General features: G+C 41.2%; 1 protein-coding gene across 1 annotated transcript; it reads right to left on the reverse strand.

Moving 5' to 3' along the window:
- Positions 1-15,140: 15,140 nt before the first annotated feature.
- LOC111921292 (uncharacterized) lies at positions 15,141-16,215 on the reverse strand. The gene is made up of 2 exons (XM_023916866.3): positions 16,028-16,215; positions 15,141-15,396 (listed from the first exon to the last, which is right to left on the reverse strand). Exons 1-2 carry the CDS (start codon positions 16,133-16,135, stop codon positions 15,262-15,264), a joined length of 243 nt encoding a protein of 80 aa, XP_023772634.1. The 5' UTR covers positions 16,136-16,215; the 3' UTR covers positions 15,141-15,261.
- Between the last annotated feature and the right edge of the window lie 1,379 nt (positions 16,216-17,594).

Here is a 17,594-nt window from a genome sequence, read left to right on the forward strand (position 1 = left end):
GGATTATCCGTGAGATTCAGCTTTGCGAGGTGAGTTTTCTCCTATAGGAACGGGTCGAATGCACCAGTGATGGCCTGCATGTATGATTATATGTTTCCGGATTTCGATCCGATGTCGGTTGGTGCCCGATGAATGTTTATATGCTTTCCGGAGTACGGTCCAATGTCGGGCAATGCCCGAGGAATGTTTGTATGCTTAATGTCTTCCTGATTCTTGCATATGTATGTATTTGTATATTTCTGGATTACGGTTCTGATGTCGGTCAATCCCCGGGGAATGTTTGTATGCTTCTAGATTTCGGTTCAATGTCGGGCAGGGCCCGAGGAATGTTTATATGTTTGTGTTATGTGATTATTTCATGTGTATTTGTTAATATGTTATATGTATACCAAGCTTTACTCGATGTCTGGCGAGGCCTGATGCCGGACATTGTCCGATGCCGGGTGGGGCCAGATGATGGGGTGGGGTCCACGATATGTTTATATGTGATTATGTGTATGGGATGTGGTAGTTTGGGGAGACTCACTAAGCTTCGTGCTTACAATTTTCAATTTGGTTTCAGGTACTTCAGGTAGCAAAAGGAAGAGCTCGGGATGACTGTAATGCAAACACCATTATGTTTAGGCTGGGATGATTACTCTGATGTTTTGATTTGGAAAATCTGATAATAATGTGCTGAGATAGTTTAGCTTATGTTTCAATGAAATGTTTTGATAAATATAATCTTATTTAATAATTAAAAATGAAATTTCCGGTCATGATTTTTGGGATGTTACAAGTTGGTATCAGAGCCTTGGTTTGAGGGATTCAGGCATACTCTCGAGTGTGTGAACTCAAACTAGGGACTTGGTAAGAAATTTTCAAAAGAAAATCATTTTTTAAAAAGGAATTAAAAAAAGAAAAGAAAAAGAAAAGGGTGTGGTGCATCCAATCAGTCGAGCTCAAGTAAGTTCTCCCCAATTACCCATACATGTTTGTTATGATATGATATGATTATGAGAACTGCATGCTAGATTAGGGCTAAGGATCTAGGAAGGATGCCTTGTATGCCTGTTGTATGTGTATGAGAACTGCTTGCTATATTAGGGCTAAGGATCTAGGAAGGATGTACCGTATGCCTATTGTATGTGTTTATTGAACTACATGTTAGTACTAATTAGTCAGTGATTTGGTGGCCTAATTAGGATATGCTTGATTTTGATTACTCAATGCACAAATGCTTCTTGATTTGTGCTTTTAGGAGTTCTAGTTATCTTTAACTAAATAGTAAACGAATATGTTCAGTTACATATCACGAGGACTAAATAATTTCAGAAGGTTAGGTTTAGCCCTATTTCGCAGCTCTCATTTGAGTCTAAACGATGTAGGGAGAGACCTCTCATTCGAAAAATTATTTGGTCTTAGTAATATGTAATGGTATTCACGAGCTAGTCAGGGGGAGATAACAAGGAATTCTTATGCAGCTGATGGTAGAGAGTGGGCCGGAGATTACCCTAGGGAAAGCCTAGGATAAGATTAGTGCGAAGAGCAGTAGAAGTATAAGGGACTTGGTGGAGTCAAGTCAATTCTTGAGGAAAGTACGTATAGATGTGGAAGGTAGTATGGGCCCGTACTACTGAAAGCAGAGGATCCATACTCGAGTCAAGGAGGGATGAGATGAACCCAGGGAACTTGTAGTATGTGAGATTCCTCGAGTTATGATGAGTATTCTGATGATTTTTATGGTGTGTTTTCAGTATGGTGACGCTTCGCACTAGACCAATTGGTAGTTCTGGCGCCGGTGGGGGATCAGGCTCGGGCTATGGAGCCGGGAAGCTCGGTGATCAGATGAGGGAGTTCATTTTATCTGAGATCATATGCAGTATAATGGACCAAACTCCTATGATCTTCGGTACGGTCAAGGAGGGAATTTTGGAGATTCTTGACGAGACGTTGGGTGCATTCCACACCAAGATGGCAGCCATGATGGGGCGCACACGTTCACATTCAGGAAGTTCAAAGATTGTGGAGCTCCAAACTATCATGGGGCTAGGGACCCCATTGCTAGCAGTAGGTGGTTGGCTGGCATCACCAATGGCTTCTGTACTAGCTGATATCTCGAGGGGGATAAGGTCTGACTTACTTCCTATCTCCTAAAGGACAGAGCACGTGAATGGTGGGAGGAGGTTGTACATGCTATTGGAGATGATGCCGCTATTGATGTGATGACTTGGAGTGATTTCTCGACCAGGTTCAGGGCCGATTTTGCACCAGTGATTGAGGTGCAGTAGCTAGCATGGGAGTTCAGAATCTCCAGCAGACTACTGAGACGGTGATTGAGATCACTGCCATGTTCAGGGAGAGGGCCCTTCTTGTTCTGCAGTATGTGGCAGACGAGGAGATGAAGAAGAACCAGTACCATGAGATGTTGCCGAGCGATATCCGCTAGTTTGTGAGCTGATCCAGCTGCAAGAGGTTGGAAGATGTGATTGCGAGGGCTCGAGAGAGGGAGCTGGATTTAGAGATGGAGAAGAAGAGGAAACCAGATGGGGTTCAAATAGGGAGTTCGGGCAAGAAGCCCAAGGTATTGGATCACAGATCAAGGATCCAGTAGGGCCGCAACCGCTGTGGAAAATGCGACAAGATGCACGAGGGGGCATGCATGGCGGGTAGTTCAGGCTGCTTTAAGTGCAGCCGAACCGGTCATGTCAGCAGGGAATGTACATCTACTACCACCACCACCATAGTATCTGATCTAATTTGCTTCCAGTGCAATCAGAGGGGCCACAAGAGGTCCTAGTGCCCGAGTTTAGCAGCAGCAGGATAGGTGGCAGCACCCGCTCCTGCAACACTGAGGATTACCGATGGCTGTCAAGGCCGGACAGAGATGCCTACACTGAGGAGTAGGGTTTTTCAGCTGACTGCAGAGGAGGCACATACAGCTCCCGATGTTGTGAAGGGTATGTATCTCCTCTTTATCTCTTTATTTATATTGATTTATTGCTTATGTTTATATGTTTCATTATAGGATCGTTCCTTGTGAATGGTATATCTGTTATGGTATTATTTGATTAGGGGGCTACCCGATCTTTTGTATCGCTCGCGCTCAGCAAGCGATTTGTTGGAGCTCCAGGAGAGCTGGAGGGTCTAGTTGATGTAGAGATAGATGATGATAGGACCGTTCGGGTTGTGAGGGTTCACTGGGGATGTACACTGCAGTTGTTTGATGAGCATTTTTCCGTGGATTTAGTCTCCATTCCCCTGCGAGGGAATAAGGTTATCATAGGTATGGACTGGTTGAGCCCTAATGGGGCAGTAATCGACTGCGAGTAGCACCTTGTATGAGTTCAAACCCCAAGTGGGGGAGGCTTGGTGATTAAGGGCGAGAGGTCATGGTGTAGACCGACTTTGTGTTCAACAACGAGGGCGAGACTCTACCTATAGCAGGGTTGCACAGGTTATGTCGCCTATGTCATGGATTCTCGGGATAAGGGTAAGGTGACTGTGGATGATGTACCGATTATATGGGAGTACTCGGACATGTTCCCAGAGGATTTGCCTGGGGTACCTCCGAAGAGGCAGGTAGAGTTCAAGATTGACCTAGTCCCTGGTGCAGCTCTGATAGCCAAGGAACCATATCAGTTGTTTCCTCCTGAGATGAAGGAGTTGTCTAAACAGCTGCAGGAGCTGTTAGACAAGGGATTTATCAGACTGAGCAGTTCGCCATGGGGAGCCCCGATTCTGTTTGTGAAGAAGACGGACGGGTCACATCGGATGTGTATAGATTACCCGAAGATGAATAAGGTAATGATGAAGAACCGTTATCCCCTTCCAAGGATTGACAATTTATTTGACCAGCTTCAGGGTGCATCTTGGTTCTCCAAGATTGATATGCGATCGGGTTATCACCAGATGTGAGTCAGGGACGACGATATGCAAATGACAGCCTTTTGGACTCGCTATGGTCATTATGAGTTTGTGGTGATGTCGTTTGGGCTCACCAATGCTCTTCCCACGTTCATGGATCTCATGAACCGCGTGTGCAGACCGATGTTGGACCGGTTTGTGATAGTCTTCATCGATGATATCTAGGTTTAATCCATGACTCAGAAGCAGCACGAGGAGCACCTGAGGGAGGTGTTAGAGACACTGAGGAGAGAGAGACTTTTCGCAAAGTTCTCCAAGTACGAGTTCTGGCTACGCGAGGTGAAGTTTCTGGGGCACCTTGTCAACCAGAAGGGTATTCGGTTCGATCCGGCCAAGTTAGAGGTCGTAATGTAGTGGGAGGTTCCGAGGACTCCATACGAGATTCGGAGTTTTCTTGGTCTGGCGGGTTACTATCGGGGATTCATCCAGGATTTCTCCAAGAATGTTGTTCCATTGACCCGACTGACCAAGAAGTCGTTGACATCCTACTAGGGGCCTGAGCAACAGGCAGCTTTCGAGACTCTCAGACAGCAGTTGTGTGAGGCACCGATTTTGACTTTTTCGGTGGGCATCGATGATTTTGTGGTTTACTATGATGCTTCGATCAATGGTATGGGTGCAATGCTGACGCAGCGGGGTCGGGTGATTGCGTACGTGTCGAGGCAGCCGAAGCCTCATGAGGCGAATTATCTGACGCATGATCTAGAGCTGGGGGATGTGGTTTTCACCCTTAAGATTTGGAGACACTAACTCTATGGGGTTCGTTGTACCATTTACATGGATCACAAGAGCTTGAGGTACCTGATGGATCAGCCAAATTTGAACATGAGGCAGCGTCGTTGGTTGGATATGGTGAAGGATTATGACTTCGAGATGCTCTACGGGAGGAAATGTAAGACCCCAATCTGTTGGGGCGAGGTCGGTCAGAGAGTCATGGGGAGTACCGAGGTGGTACTCAAGACCACTAAGAAGATTCAACAGGCTCCAGACTGCTCAGAGACGGTAGAAAAGCTATGCAGACAAGCGCCAGTCAGACTTGGAATTTCAGGTGGGCGACATGGTTCTGTTGAAGGTGTCGCCTTGGAAAGGTGTCATCCGATTCAGGAAGCGGGGAAAGCTGGGGCCCAGGTACATCGTTCCGTTTAAGGTTTTTTCTCGGGTGGACTGGGTTGCTTATTGTTTGGATCTTCCAGTAGAGCTCAGTCATATTCACAACACCTTGCATGTCTCTCAGCTGCGGAAGTGTTTAGTGGATGATTCCGTAGTTGTACCCTTGGAGGATATATAGGTGGAAGAACGCCTGAACTACACTGAGAGATCGATAGTGATTCTCGATCGGAGGATGAAAACCTTGAGGAACAAGGTTGTACAGTTGGTGAAGGTGCAGTGGATGCACCGGAAGGGTTCAGAGTGGACATGGGAGCCCGAGGAAGAGAGGAGGGAGCACTATCCGGAGTTATTCAAGGCAACAGACTTCGAGGACGAAGTCTGATTCAAGTGGGGGAGAATTTTAACGCTCGATATTCTCCAAGGTATTATATATATATATATATATATATATATATATATATATATATATATATTGGGTTAATTAATTGAATTGGTTTGTGCTTGGACCCATTGGGTCCTTATGATTGGGCTGAGGAGTGTCGTACGCGGGGAGTACGACTCTAAGTACGCGCATCGTACTCACGAGATATGGACGCGGATGCCATGCGTGTAGCAGCGTACCAAAGGGTACGCGCAGTGACACATGCAGTCCCAAAAACCCTAAATTTTAGGGATGATCCCTATATGAAGAACATCGTCCTCTAAAGCCCAGCCATCCTCTCATCCTTAAGTTACTCCCAAGAATGGAGCTTTATGGTTCCAAATTCGTTTCTAGACCTTAGGGTTCCCACCCTTAGTGCTATTTGAGTCCCAAATACAGAAAAGATACCATCTTGAAGGTCTTGATCTGGTCATGCATGAGTATTAGTCATTTCTATGGGAGTAGATTCTCATATTTCAATTTTGGATCCATTTGGGGATTTGCAAGCCACCAAGTAATCGATTTTATAGGTTAAGACACTTTATTGGACTCAGATCTGTGTTTGAAGCTTTAGGTCTTAAGGGGTTAAGCTCTTTTTGCGACTATGGCTTATCTGGGGAGTACGTTGAGCGTACAAGCCCATACGCGCATCGTACAAGCCATTCAGCTTGTACGCTTAGCGTACACAGGAGTACACCCCACATACTCACTGGATTTGGGCTTTGCGTCATTTGGGCCTCGGTTTAAGCCACTCCTTGGACTTTGATGTTTTGGGCCTTAGTGGACCATTTTGAATTGAACCTTTGGACTAGAGAAGCATTATTGGGCCTTAGGTTAAGGCCCATGTGAAGGGATTGGGCCCAATTGGAAATTGGTCCATATATTGGGCCTTGTAGGAGTGTTTATGTTTTTGGGCCAAGGGTTGAGTAGCGTTCATTTTGGGACAAGAGTATGTGAGGGGTAGAATGGTCTTTTACCCCAGTGAGGACTTATGGTTAAGTTATGAGGATCCCGAACTTAGCTAGTTTATATGATGATTAGTAGCTCGGGGAGTCGAGAGATCAGCAGTTCGGGGATCTGCCAGCTTGCAGCCAGAGGATTATCCGTGAGATTCAGCTTTGTGATGTGAGTTTCCTCCTATAGGAACGGGTCGAAGGCACCAATACCGGCCTGTATGTATGATTATATGTTTCCAGAATTCGATCCAATGTCGGGCGGTGCCTGATGAGTGTTTATATGCTTTCCGGACGACGGTCCGATGTCGGGCGATGCCCGAGGAATGTTTGTATGCTTGATGTCTTCGTGATTCTTGCATGTGTCTGTATTTGTATGTTTCCGGATTACAATTCGATGTCGGGCAATGCCCGAGGAATGTTTGTATGCTTCCGGATTTTGGTCTGATGTCGGGCAGGGCCCGAGGAATGTTTATATGTTTGTGTTATGTGATTATTTCATGTGTATTTGTTGACATGTTATATGTATACCGAGCTTTGCTCGATACCGGTCGGGGCCCGATACCCGACATTATCTGATGCTGGGCGGGGCCAGATGAAGGGGCGGGGCCCACGTTATGTTTATATGTGAATATGTGATTATGTGTATGGTATGTGGTAGTTTGGGGAGACTCACTAAGCTTCGTGCTTACAGTTTTCATTTTTGGTTTCAGGTACTTCTGGTAGCAAAGAGAAGAGTTCGGGATGACTGTAGTGCACACACCATTATGTTTAGTCTGTGATGATTACTCTGATGTTTTGATTTGGAAACTCTGATAATAACTTAGATAGTTTGGAAACTCTGGGATGATTACTCTGATGTTTTGACTTGGAAACTATGATGTTTTGATTTCGAAACTCTGATAATAACATAGATAGTTTGACTTATGATTCGATGAAATGTTTTGATAACTATCGTCTTATATAATAATTAAAAATGAAATTTTTGGTCATGATTTTTGAGATATTACATTTTACCTTAATAAAAATGAAAATTTTTTGTTGTGAAAATGGGATGTTACACATTAGTTTAAAACTTACATGTTTTATCCCTCCGGACATAAAAAGACCATTTTGCCCTTATTTATTTTTTCTATTTCTTTGTTATTTATTAATTATTTTTTGATTTTTTATTGTCACATATAATTATTATTTCCTTTTAAAAAAGAAATGGGCGACATGTTCATAACTTGTCTCTCTCCCTCTTCTTCAATATATCTCATATCCACCATCATCACCCACACCCGCTGACTCCAATACTCTAGAGACTCCAAGACATCTTCATACACTGTCACCGTCTCCCCTTTTCTCACCAACTCCCCAACTCCTTCTACCTTCATCTTCCTTTATCTCACCCACTCCTGACGCCGACAAAAACCCTCATCATCACCTTCATCAATGTCGCCGTCATCACTATCCTCTATAACCCTTAAAATCCGCAACAATATTTGACCATAACCACCATATTTTCCATAGAATACCCACTACACAAAGAATCCATCGAAACAAATTCAAACCTAACCTAACCTGAAATTTAAAATCAAAATTGATCGTGAAACATTCCAAAAGTATAGTCCAAAAATTTCATTTTTTATTCATTAATAAAACCATAAGTATCAAAAGTCATAAATAATGTATCTCAAAAATCTCATAACATTTTCTCAATATATCAAAATCATATGTCAAAACATCATAGTGAATCCTCCTAGGCTAAAAGTTGTGGTGTATGCCATGCAGTCATCCCGAGCTCTTCCCTTTATTAGCGGAAGTACCTGAAACCAAAATTGAAAACTGTAAGCACGAAGCTTATTGAGTCTCCCCAAACTACCACATACCATACACATATTCACATAATAGCATACATTTGGCCTTGCCCACTACATCGGGCCCCGCCCGACATCGGAAGAATCTGGCATCGGGCCCCGCCCGATATCGGACCGATGTACGGTATCTGGCCCTGTCCGGCATCAGACCGAAGTCCAGTATACATACAACATATCATCAAGCATATAACATAAACACCTAACATAAATATTTAAACATTCCTCAGGCTTGCCCCGACATCGGACCGAAGCCCGGAACATACAAACATAACATATAAGCTAAACATTCCTCGAGCTTGCCCTGGCATCAGACCGAAGCCCGAAACACATAACAAACACATGCAAGAATCACGAAGACATCAAGCATACAAACATTCCTCGGGCTTGCCCCAACATCGAACCGAAGTCCGGAAACATATAATCTACATCGGGCTAACCCAGGATTCGGACCTAAGTCCGGCATATGCTATGTGACATCCTCATTTTCACGGCCAGGAAAGACTGATTTTGTTTATGCTTTACAAAAATCCGAGTACCTCCTTTATTAAAAATGTTGCAGAATTTGTTCCCAATAAAACATGATAAATACGTTATCAAAGCATTTCTGAAGAAAAGTATTTTTATTCATTTTAAAACATTTGGGATGTCATCGTCAATACAGAAATATAAGCATAAACAGAACTTACATTCATTATCACTAGTGATTTATATCTCCTTAATCTCTTAGTGTAATGTGACTTCATATCAACACTTGTGATATAAATAAGCTTGAGTGGGTCAGGTTGTTAAACCTAGTGAGCACATAGGGTTTTCAACCCACAATAGTATAATTATTATGTTTAAACATCAAACAATTAAGCCAATTACCCATCCCCATTATCTTCTTTACTCTTAAGGGTCTACCCTAAGAATCATCTATCCTGCATTCGTTCATTCTGAAGTCCATTGCTTCCAGGGTTTATATGACAGGCACTAAGTCCATAGCATCCAATGCTTGTTCATAAATCACTAATTCCATAGCTGCTAAAGTTCATTCATCGGGTACTAAATCCATAGCTACCAGTGTTCATCTAATAGGTACTAAATCCATAGCTACCAATGTTTATCTAACAGTTACTAAGTCCATAGCTACCAACGTTTATTCAATTGGCACTAAGTCCATAGTTGTCGATGTTATTTATTAGGCACCAAGTCTATAGCTGCCTATGTTCACTCATATCATCCTTCATCTCTCATCTTTCATCTATCCATGTTCTACCCAACATATTCGTAGATATAAAATACATATACAGTTTAAATCATTTAAAACTTGTATAAAATCGTTCATCTAGCATAGATAGAAAGTATACAGATAATATGCACACATATCATGTAGTTTATATAAAATATTTCATATCTATGTGTAAGATGAAACTAACTATGCACTCACTTGAATAGGTGGTGACTCGGCACTCGGACAACACTTCATTACTCTTAACACAATTTTCCTTTGACAAAACCTAGTATCATTACCACTAGAGTTTAGTCTAATATTCACCGAGACTAATTAATAGTCTTGCTATTATTACTATTATATAAGCATCAAACAATATTTCTCAACCACTATATACAGACAGGGGCCAGACATAAAACACTAGAGGGCGGGACCATTTTCGCATATAGCACTTCTGAAATCCAACAACCTTATGCGGCCCTTTAAACCAGATTTCCCGTACCGCGAGTGGTTAAAAAGATATTATAACGATACTTATATAACTCATAATAATAGCCCAAATACTCATTATAAGTTCCTAATAACATTACTATATTGAAACATAAGCTATACTAAAGATAGGTTAGGCGTAGCTCACTTACAACGGGTTTTCTCAAAAAGAGGGCTTCGCTGGAGCAACGTTCCTGAGCTGAAAGTCTTTTTTATCGGGGCTTCGGGAGCCTCGGGGCTTCCTTCGGGTGCTAGGGGATTTACCTAGGCTTATGGGGGGGGGGGTGTTGGAGGCTTTGAGAGAGAAAGTGAAGTTGGGAAGGTGTGAAGAATGAGGGAACCCGGCACCTCTATTTATAGGCTGGAATCCTGCTCTACTCGTCAATTAGGAGGTCCTATTCATTGATTCCATGGCCAGGTGTCACCATCTGGTGCTTGGGGAGAAAGCCTTGGCCCATATTCGACCAAGTCACCCGATTTCGCACAGCACCCTTCCGACTTCTAAACCCCGTAACTTTCGCATATGAGCTCCGTTTTCGAGGTTCTTTATATCCACACGTAGGTAAAAACAAGATCTACAACTTTCATTTAGACTACATTGGTTAGTTCTCGACCGATCTTAAATTTAAAAGTAGGAGGAGATTATACTATTAAATGTCCGCGTAAAATTCATAACTTCTACATACATACTCCATTTTTGTCTGTATTTTTATCGTTGAGTTCCTATTAATGAGATATTTTAGGTCGCATAGGCCAAAACCGCTCGAACTAAAATTCGAGTTTCGGGCCGTGCACTGCTATGCCAAATCTTAGAAAATTCATAACTTCCTCATACGAAGTCAGATTTAGGCGTTCTTTTTATGGACGCTCTCGATTTAACATATACTACAACTTTTGTTTAGATCACTAAGGCTAAAAAGTCCTTTATCAAAAATTCACTATTTACGTCTCCCGATGTCATGCAGGTTTTGCTGTAAAACTTCGACATGCCATAACTTCTTCGTTATAACTCGGATTTCGACGTTCTTTATATGTATGGAACCCTTGAGACATATTCTAAAACTTGATTAAGATTATTTATTCTAAATAATCTTTTGTCGAAAATTCATTTTCGGCCCCTATTATCTTTAAATTGACTAGCCCAGATCTACGGGCGTTACAATTATCTCCCCCTTAGGATGATTACATCCCGTAATCATCAACGAAATAGGGCTCACATGATGACTCCATACGTTATCTCTTCATCCTAAGTAATAACCGTAACGTTGATGTTTCTTTGAACGGGTATCTAACTCTAAGACTTCCTGACTGCAGGCGGTGCCCGATCTTGGACCCACTCTCTATCTCATGTTAGACTTCGAATCATGATCTTCATGTCACGATCGATCTTTATTGGAGACTCCTTATTTAACAAACTTAAGATCAGTTCTTCTTTCGATTATCATAATAGACCGATGGGTCATGTTCTAATGACCTCTAATCGTATGATGCATTACTTGGACTTAGGTCTTTTAGAGTCAAATTCCAGAATAGACTATACCTTCCTTCATGTTCTAATCACATATTAAAAGGTAGCATTTCTAGCTACAAGCAACTATTGCGATACCTCTACCGATCGCTTTGATTATCTTTTATTTCAATCTTCCGGATTAAGTCAGATGCTACATCAAACTTGGTTCTCTGAACCACGTAACATACTCATTGTAGTCGAACTCAATTCGATATGACCACTAGGGTCGGAATAACAATCATCTTCTTAGTCATTACCGAAACGATGGTAACGACATATTTGAATAAAACGGTATCAATTACTAGCTTCTTGGTAACCTTGTGACTTTCCCTTATCCAAGTGTGAGTCTTGTGCTTCCGGTAGTATAGACCTCTACTACCATTCACACCTACTCATACTCGTCCCAAGTATTGTCTCGCAGTTTTCCAAGTCACCATATAAGAAAATAACGTAAGAACTTAACACACCAGATAACAAAATGAAGGTTTTATATTATTCCTTGAAACGATTACATAGGTGTTCAAGTTCAACCTGTACTATGCCTCTAATAGGCTACACCTCCTGGCTACTTCATATCTTGATCTTTGGATATGAAGTCCTCATCCTTGATTCCTCGCTTTGTTATCTGCTTCGTCGAGGATCATGTGGAATGCCCTTGGCCTTGGTGGTATATCTAGCCTTATTGCTTTATTTTTCCTCGGGCAATCTCTGGACATGTGCCCCTTGCCTCCACATCCGTAGCATACCTTATCATTATGTATGCAGTCCTTGGAATAGTGACCGGTCCTCCCACACTTGTAACAAGTCACTTCTTTTTCGCATCTCCCACTATGCTTCTTCTTAAACTTATCACACCATCTCGCATCACCTCTTTCTCCTCCTCCAAGCTTCGAGAATTTGCTCTCCTTGTTGGACCTTGAAGATCCTTCAAACTTCCTCTTCTCTCCTGCCTTATCTTTTTCTAGACACTTTTCTCTTATCTAAGTCTCTACATTCTTAGCTGCTCTAACGGCTGTTTTCAAAGTAGTTGTCATTTTGATCGTTGGGCCAAAGTCTGTGGGCAGTCCGTTAGCAAACCTATCAATTTTGGAGAGTTCAGTAGGCACCAAGTAGGGAAATATCTTCACCCTCTCGATGAATGTGGTGGCATACTCGTCAACACTCATCTTCCCTTTCTTCAGGTTCTAAAACTCGTTCTTTAAGTCTATCAGATCTATCTCTGAGCAGTATTGCATTTTTAACTACTCCGTGAATGCTTCCCAAGACATTCATATGGCTTTTCCTCGTGGCATTGTATATGCTAACAACTTCCACCAACTTAACACTCCGGTCTTTAGTTGTCTGACTGCAAAAACGGTCTTTTGCTTATCGCTGCAGCCGCAACTCTCAAATACCATCTCCATCTCGGAGATCTAGTCCATAATCTCCACTGGTTTTGGGCTTCCAGAGAGACTCGGTGGTTTTGCACCCAAGAAATTCTTATACATCCACCCATCCTTGTCATTTCCCTTCTCCAGGTCATTCCTCCTTGCCCTTTGGGTTCCAACTTGACTCACAGTGTGGCTATAATTTCCTTCCTCCGATTGTTCAACAAGTGTGGATTAGGATGCTTAAATAGGGTGCAAAACCCCGAAATTAGGGTTTCATCCTAGCAGCCCTACTCGTCGAGTCGAGGCTTCTCAACTCGTCGAGTAGGCGACTTAAATCTCGCGGCCAAACTTGTTTCTACTCGACGAGTCTGGGGATCCCAACTCGTCGAGTAGCTCTATAAAAGTGAATAAATTATAAATAAATGCGTACCAGGAACTAGGCGTTACAATTCTCCCCTACTTGTCTTAGACTTCGTCCTCGAAGTCTGCTGCGTCGGGAAACAACTCTAGGTAGTGCTCCCTCATCACCTCCTCGGGCTCCCAAGTCCACTCTGAACCCTTGCGGTGCTGCCAGTACACCTTCACCAGCTTAACCCTCGTATTCCTTAGTTCATTCGTCTTTTTGTCGATAATAGCTACTGGTTTCTCGATGTAATTCAGGTTGTCTTCAACCTGAATGTCCTCTAGAGGCACAACCGTTGATTCATCCACTAAGCACTTCCGCAGCTGAGAAACATGGAAAGTGTTGTGGATCTGGTTGAGCTCTGCTGGAAGATCCAATTAATACACCACCTTGCCCACCTGGGCTATAACCATGAAAGGGACGATGTACCTGGGGCCCAACTTGCCTCGCTTCCTAAACCGGATGACACCCTTACAAGGTGACACCTTTAGGAGGACCATGTCGCCCACCTGAAACTCCAAGTCTAAACGCCGCTTGTTGGCATAGCTCTTCTGTCGACTCTGAGCAGTCTGGAGCATGCTTCGGACCTACTGGATCCTCTCTGTAGTCTTGAGTACTACCTCAGTACTCCCCATGACTCTCTGACCGACCTCGTCCTAACAGATTGGAGACCTACACTTCCTCCCGTAAAGCATCTCGAAGGGAGGTCGGTCTATGTTGGCGTGGTAACTGTTGTTATACGGAAATTCCGCTAACGGAAGATACGTATCTCAAACATGTAGAATCACACCTCTAGAAACCAGAAATTCCTAAATCAATGACGAGATCGATTTTGAAATCCCCAAACATGTAGAATCACACCTCTAGAAACCACCCCTTCATCTTTCACTCTTCATTTCTTATGTCACTGATCGGAAGAGAAAATACCAGAGAGACACAAAAATACACATATACTCACATTGTGTGTGTGTGTGTGTGTGCTGGTGCGTTACTAAGAGAGAGGGGGAAAGAAAGACGAAGAGACCACCAGCACTAGAGTCACAATAGAGGGAAAATCTGCACTCTTACGAGAAACCCTAGCCGGAAACCATCTGCGTTAACAGCAACCAAAATCGGAACACAAATACAGAGAGGGAAAGATAAATGAAGTAGGTAGTCAGACGTGAAGAAGATACATATCTACTTAAGAGGGGGAGATCTGACGACAATGGTCCGATAGGTGGCGGTGATGTTGATTCTTCAGGTTTTGAATTGATTTTAAAGAAAAGGATGAAGATTTATATTAGGTTATAATTTTGGGAGAGGGAATCGATTTTTTTATATATATAAATACAAAATAAATCATAAATAGATTGAAAAAAATTATGGTATATAAACATTCTATGTTTGGGAAGGGATGAAATATGCAAGTTTAATACAAACGAAAGACAATACGAGTTAATTTTTAAAAATAATGATTAAACATGCATTTTGACGCTCGAACCACGAACTGTGTAATTTACTCTAATTTTCTTATGGCTCGTGGTCCACCAAACAATGATGGATTTTTTATAAGCTCCTAAGAGTGTTAATCTATCTTGGGTGAGAATTACTGGCCATCTTTTATTCACTAATGTCATCTTTTATTCACTAATGTCATGTTGAACATATTTAAACTTGTAAAGATGTTTGTATAAAATCAGTTCATTTTCAACATTTATTGCCTAAAGAGGCAACCGAACTGAACAAATACCCAATTTCCTATACTTGCACGTAACATGAGAAATATGTTCCCAATATAAGTTTCTATATATAGAATGTTAGACTTTCCCTTTTTTGTTATTAAAGCCACCAACATCTAAACTGAATAATTCATATCAAACTTATCATCAACTTTATCTTGTAAAAGATATACAACAAGTAATACATAAATATATAATATATATGACATCATATTTGTTGAACTTTGTTATTTCCAATAACATATGTCCACAAATGTTTTCATAACATATGAATTAACATATAGTTTTATAATCCACAAAATCTTAATACAAATTGTTATCAAAAACCCATGGTTCATGCTTGAAAAGTTCTTTGCCATTCATTTGAACCAAACCTGCAGCAATGTCTGCCTCCCGTTTCCTTGATGCCTCAGCTTTCTTGGCTGATGCTTCCGCTTCCTACAAAACAAGCAACAAAGCAAGGGCATAATGGTCATTTTTGTTCATTGTTAGATTCTCAATGTTAAAAAGATTATCTAGGTTACAGAAGATATGATCAAACAAAATGATCTTGTTGCCAATAAGAATTTTGGTTTTTAGTGTAGTGTTTTCTTATGTATCTTTTCCTACACAAGTTTTCTAATTTACACTTTTGCAAGAATGTTCGTTGTCCAGATATGAAGTCTAAACTAAAATCCTGCAAAACTGTAATCATCGGGTGTTTAAATGTGTGTTTTCATAATCAATTCCTGTCACATGTATAATCCGATGCACAATCTGTTTATTCTTGCCCTAAAAATTGATTTTTCCAATTTGAGGTCATAATTAGTTCCAAATGCACACCCAAAAACAGCTTAAACGGAGTAATCCAGCTTGACAGATCCAAAAACCCTTGCACATAATTTCCATATCCCCAAATTGATCGACAGTTCTTGTTATAGAAACTGCAGAAACTAGATACGATTATATGCATTTGGAGGAATCGTTTTAATATACAAAGACCACTTAATTGATAAATGACTAAAAACCCAAGAACAACGATAGAAAAGTGCAATTCGATCGATAGAACTTGAGGGAGAAGGAGAGGGACCTTGTGGGTTTTCCATGAGAGGAACTGAGCTTGTGTCAATGGGATGGAGGAACTTGGACCTGAGTTCTTGTTCGCTTCGTCTTCTTGATGTTGTTGTTCTTCTCCCATAGCTTCTCGTTGTTCGTCGTTTGCGTGGTGTTTCTAGGGTTCTACCGAAAGTATTAATTGACCCAAAAAGATCAAATCCACAAACTTTTACTTTTGTACCCAAGAAAAAACAAGAGTAAATTACACTAATTGTCCTTATATTTTGGAGCAATATGAGTGTTTAATCCTTATATTTGTTTTTATTGAGTCATCGTCCCCTTGTTGACAATGTTTAGTTTTTGTTGTTAACAAAATGACAATTTCATCCGTATGTCTAAATTTTTAATTATTATTTATTTAATTTGGACCAAATGATAAACTATCAAAACATTACAATCCCTATCACGAAATTCACTTCACCGCTACAACTCACCCCAAATGACCTAAGAATTGTCTAACTCATCATTCATGTCACCAAGATCCTTATCATTATCATTGCCTCCTCTCCTTCTTCATAAATAACAAACCAACTTCTAATTTTTATTTATTAATAGTTGGTAGATAATAAATATTTATACATTATATAACTATTATTATTATCTAGTTCTTTTTAGACTAAACTGCACAAATGGTCCCTGTGGTTTGTCAAAAATTGCCACTTTGGTCCAAAAACGTTTGGACTAGCACCAGTGATCCAAAACTTTCATTTTGTTGCGTTTTTGGTCCAATCTGTTCTAATTTTTTTCAAGATGATGGATTTACCCCTGTTAATATGATTTTCTCTATTTTCTTATTTGTTTTTCTGATTTTAGATTTAAATAAAAAACTAGAAAATAAAAATAAAAATCATTTCAGATTAAAAAAAACAAAAAAATAAAAATAAAAATAAAATTCTCTCTCTCTCTCTCTCTCTCTCTCTCTCTCTCTCTCTCTCTCTCTCTCTCTCTCTCTCTCTCTCTCTCTCTCTCTCTCTCTCTCTCTCTCTCTCTCTCTCTCTCTCTCTCTCTCTCTCTCTCTCTCTCTCTCTCGTAAATATACAACTTTAGTCGCTAGATTACCTCCTTCAAAGCTTCTCTCCATTGAAGTCATCTTCTTTGGTACTAGCATTATCAGGGACGACTTTAACAATAATTTCATTGAAGTCATCTTCTCGTGCATCTGATTCAAATCTACCAACGAACCGTGCATCTTCATCTACCTTCTTCTTCATCTGATTCTCCTTGAAACACAGATCTGGGATGTTCATGGCGGCTAGGGTTTCATGGAGACTATTCTCATTTGATAGTGGCGTTTGGACAGGCGGCGCAACTAGGGTTTCCGGCGGTGGTGATAAAGAGTTCGAGTTCTTCATGTAGCCGAGATCTAATCGTTGTTTTTTACAGTGTTTCCAACTTTACAACGAGCTCGATTTGGCTGTAAAACGGTTTTAATGGTGGGTTGAAGTCGATTGGGTTTTCTACTAAGGTTACTGGTCTTTCTTACAATCAGATTTCAAGGGAGAAACCAAATGTTGTCCTATGAATCCTGTCAAATGGGTGAT

The sequence above is a fragment of the Lactuca sativa genome, chromosome 9 (assembly GCF_002870075.4).
Source record: "Lactuca sativa cultivar Salinas chromosome 9, Lsat_Salinas_v11, whole genome shotgun sequence".
Classification (NCBI taxonomy): Eukaryota; Viridiplantae; Streptophyta; class Magnoliopsida; order Asterales; family Asteraceae; genus Lactuca; species Lactuca sativa.

Bases quoted from the DNA above. Each gene is read 5' to 3' on its own strand.
- LOC111921292 (XM_023916866.3), bottom strand. From the start codon at position 16,135: ATGGGAGAAGAACAACAACATCAAGAAGACGAAGCGAACAAGAACTCA. The intron at 15,397-16,027 runs GTCCCTCTCCTT...CTTGTTTTGTAG, and splicing joins TCTCATGGAAAACCCACAAG to GAAGCGGAAGCATCAGCCAA.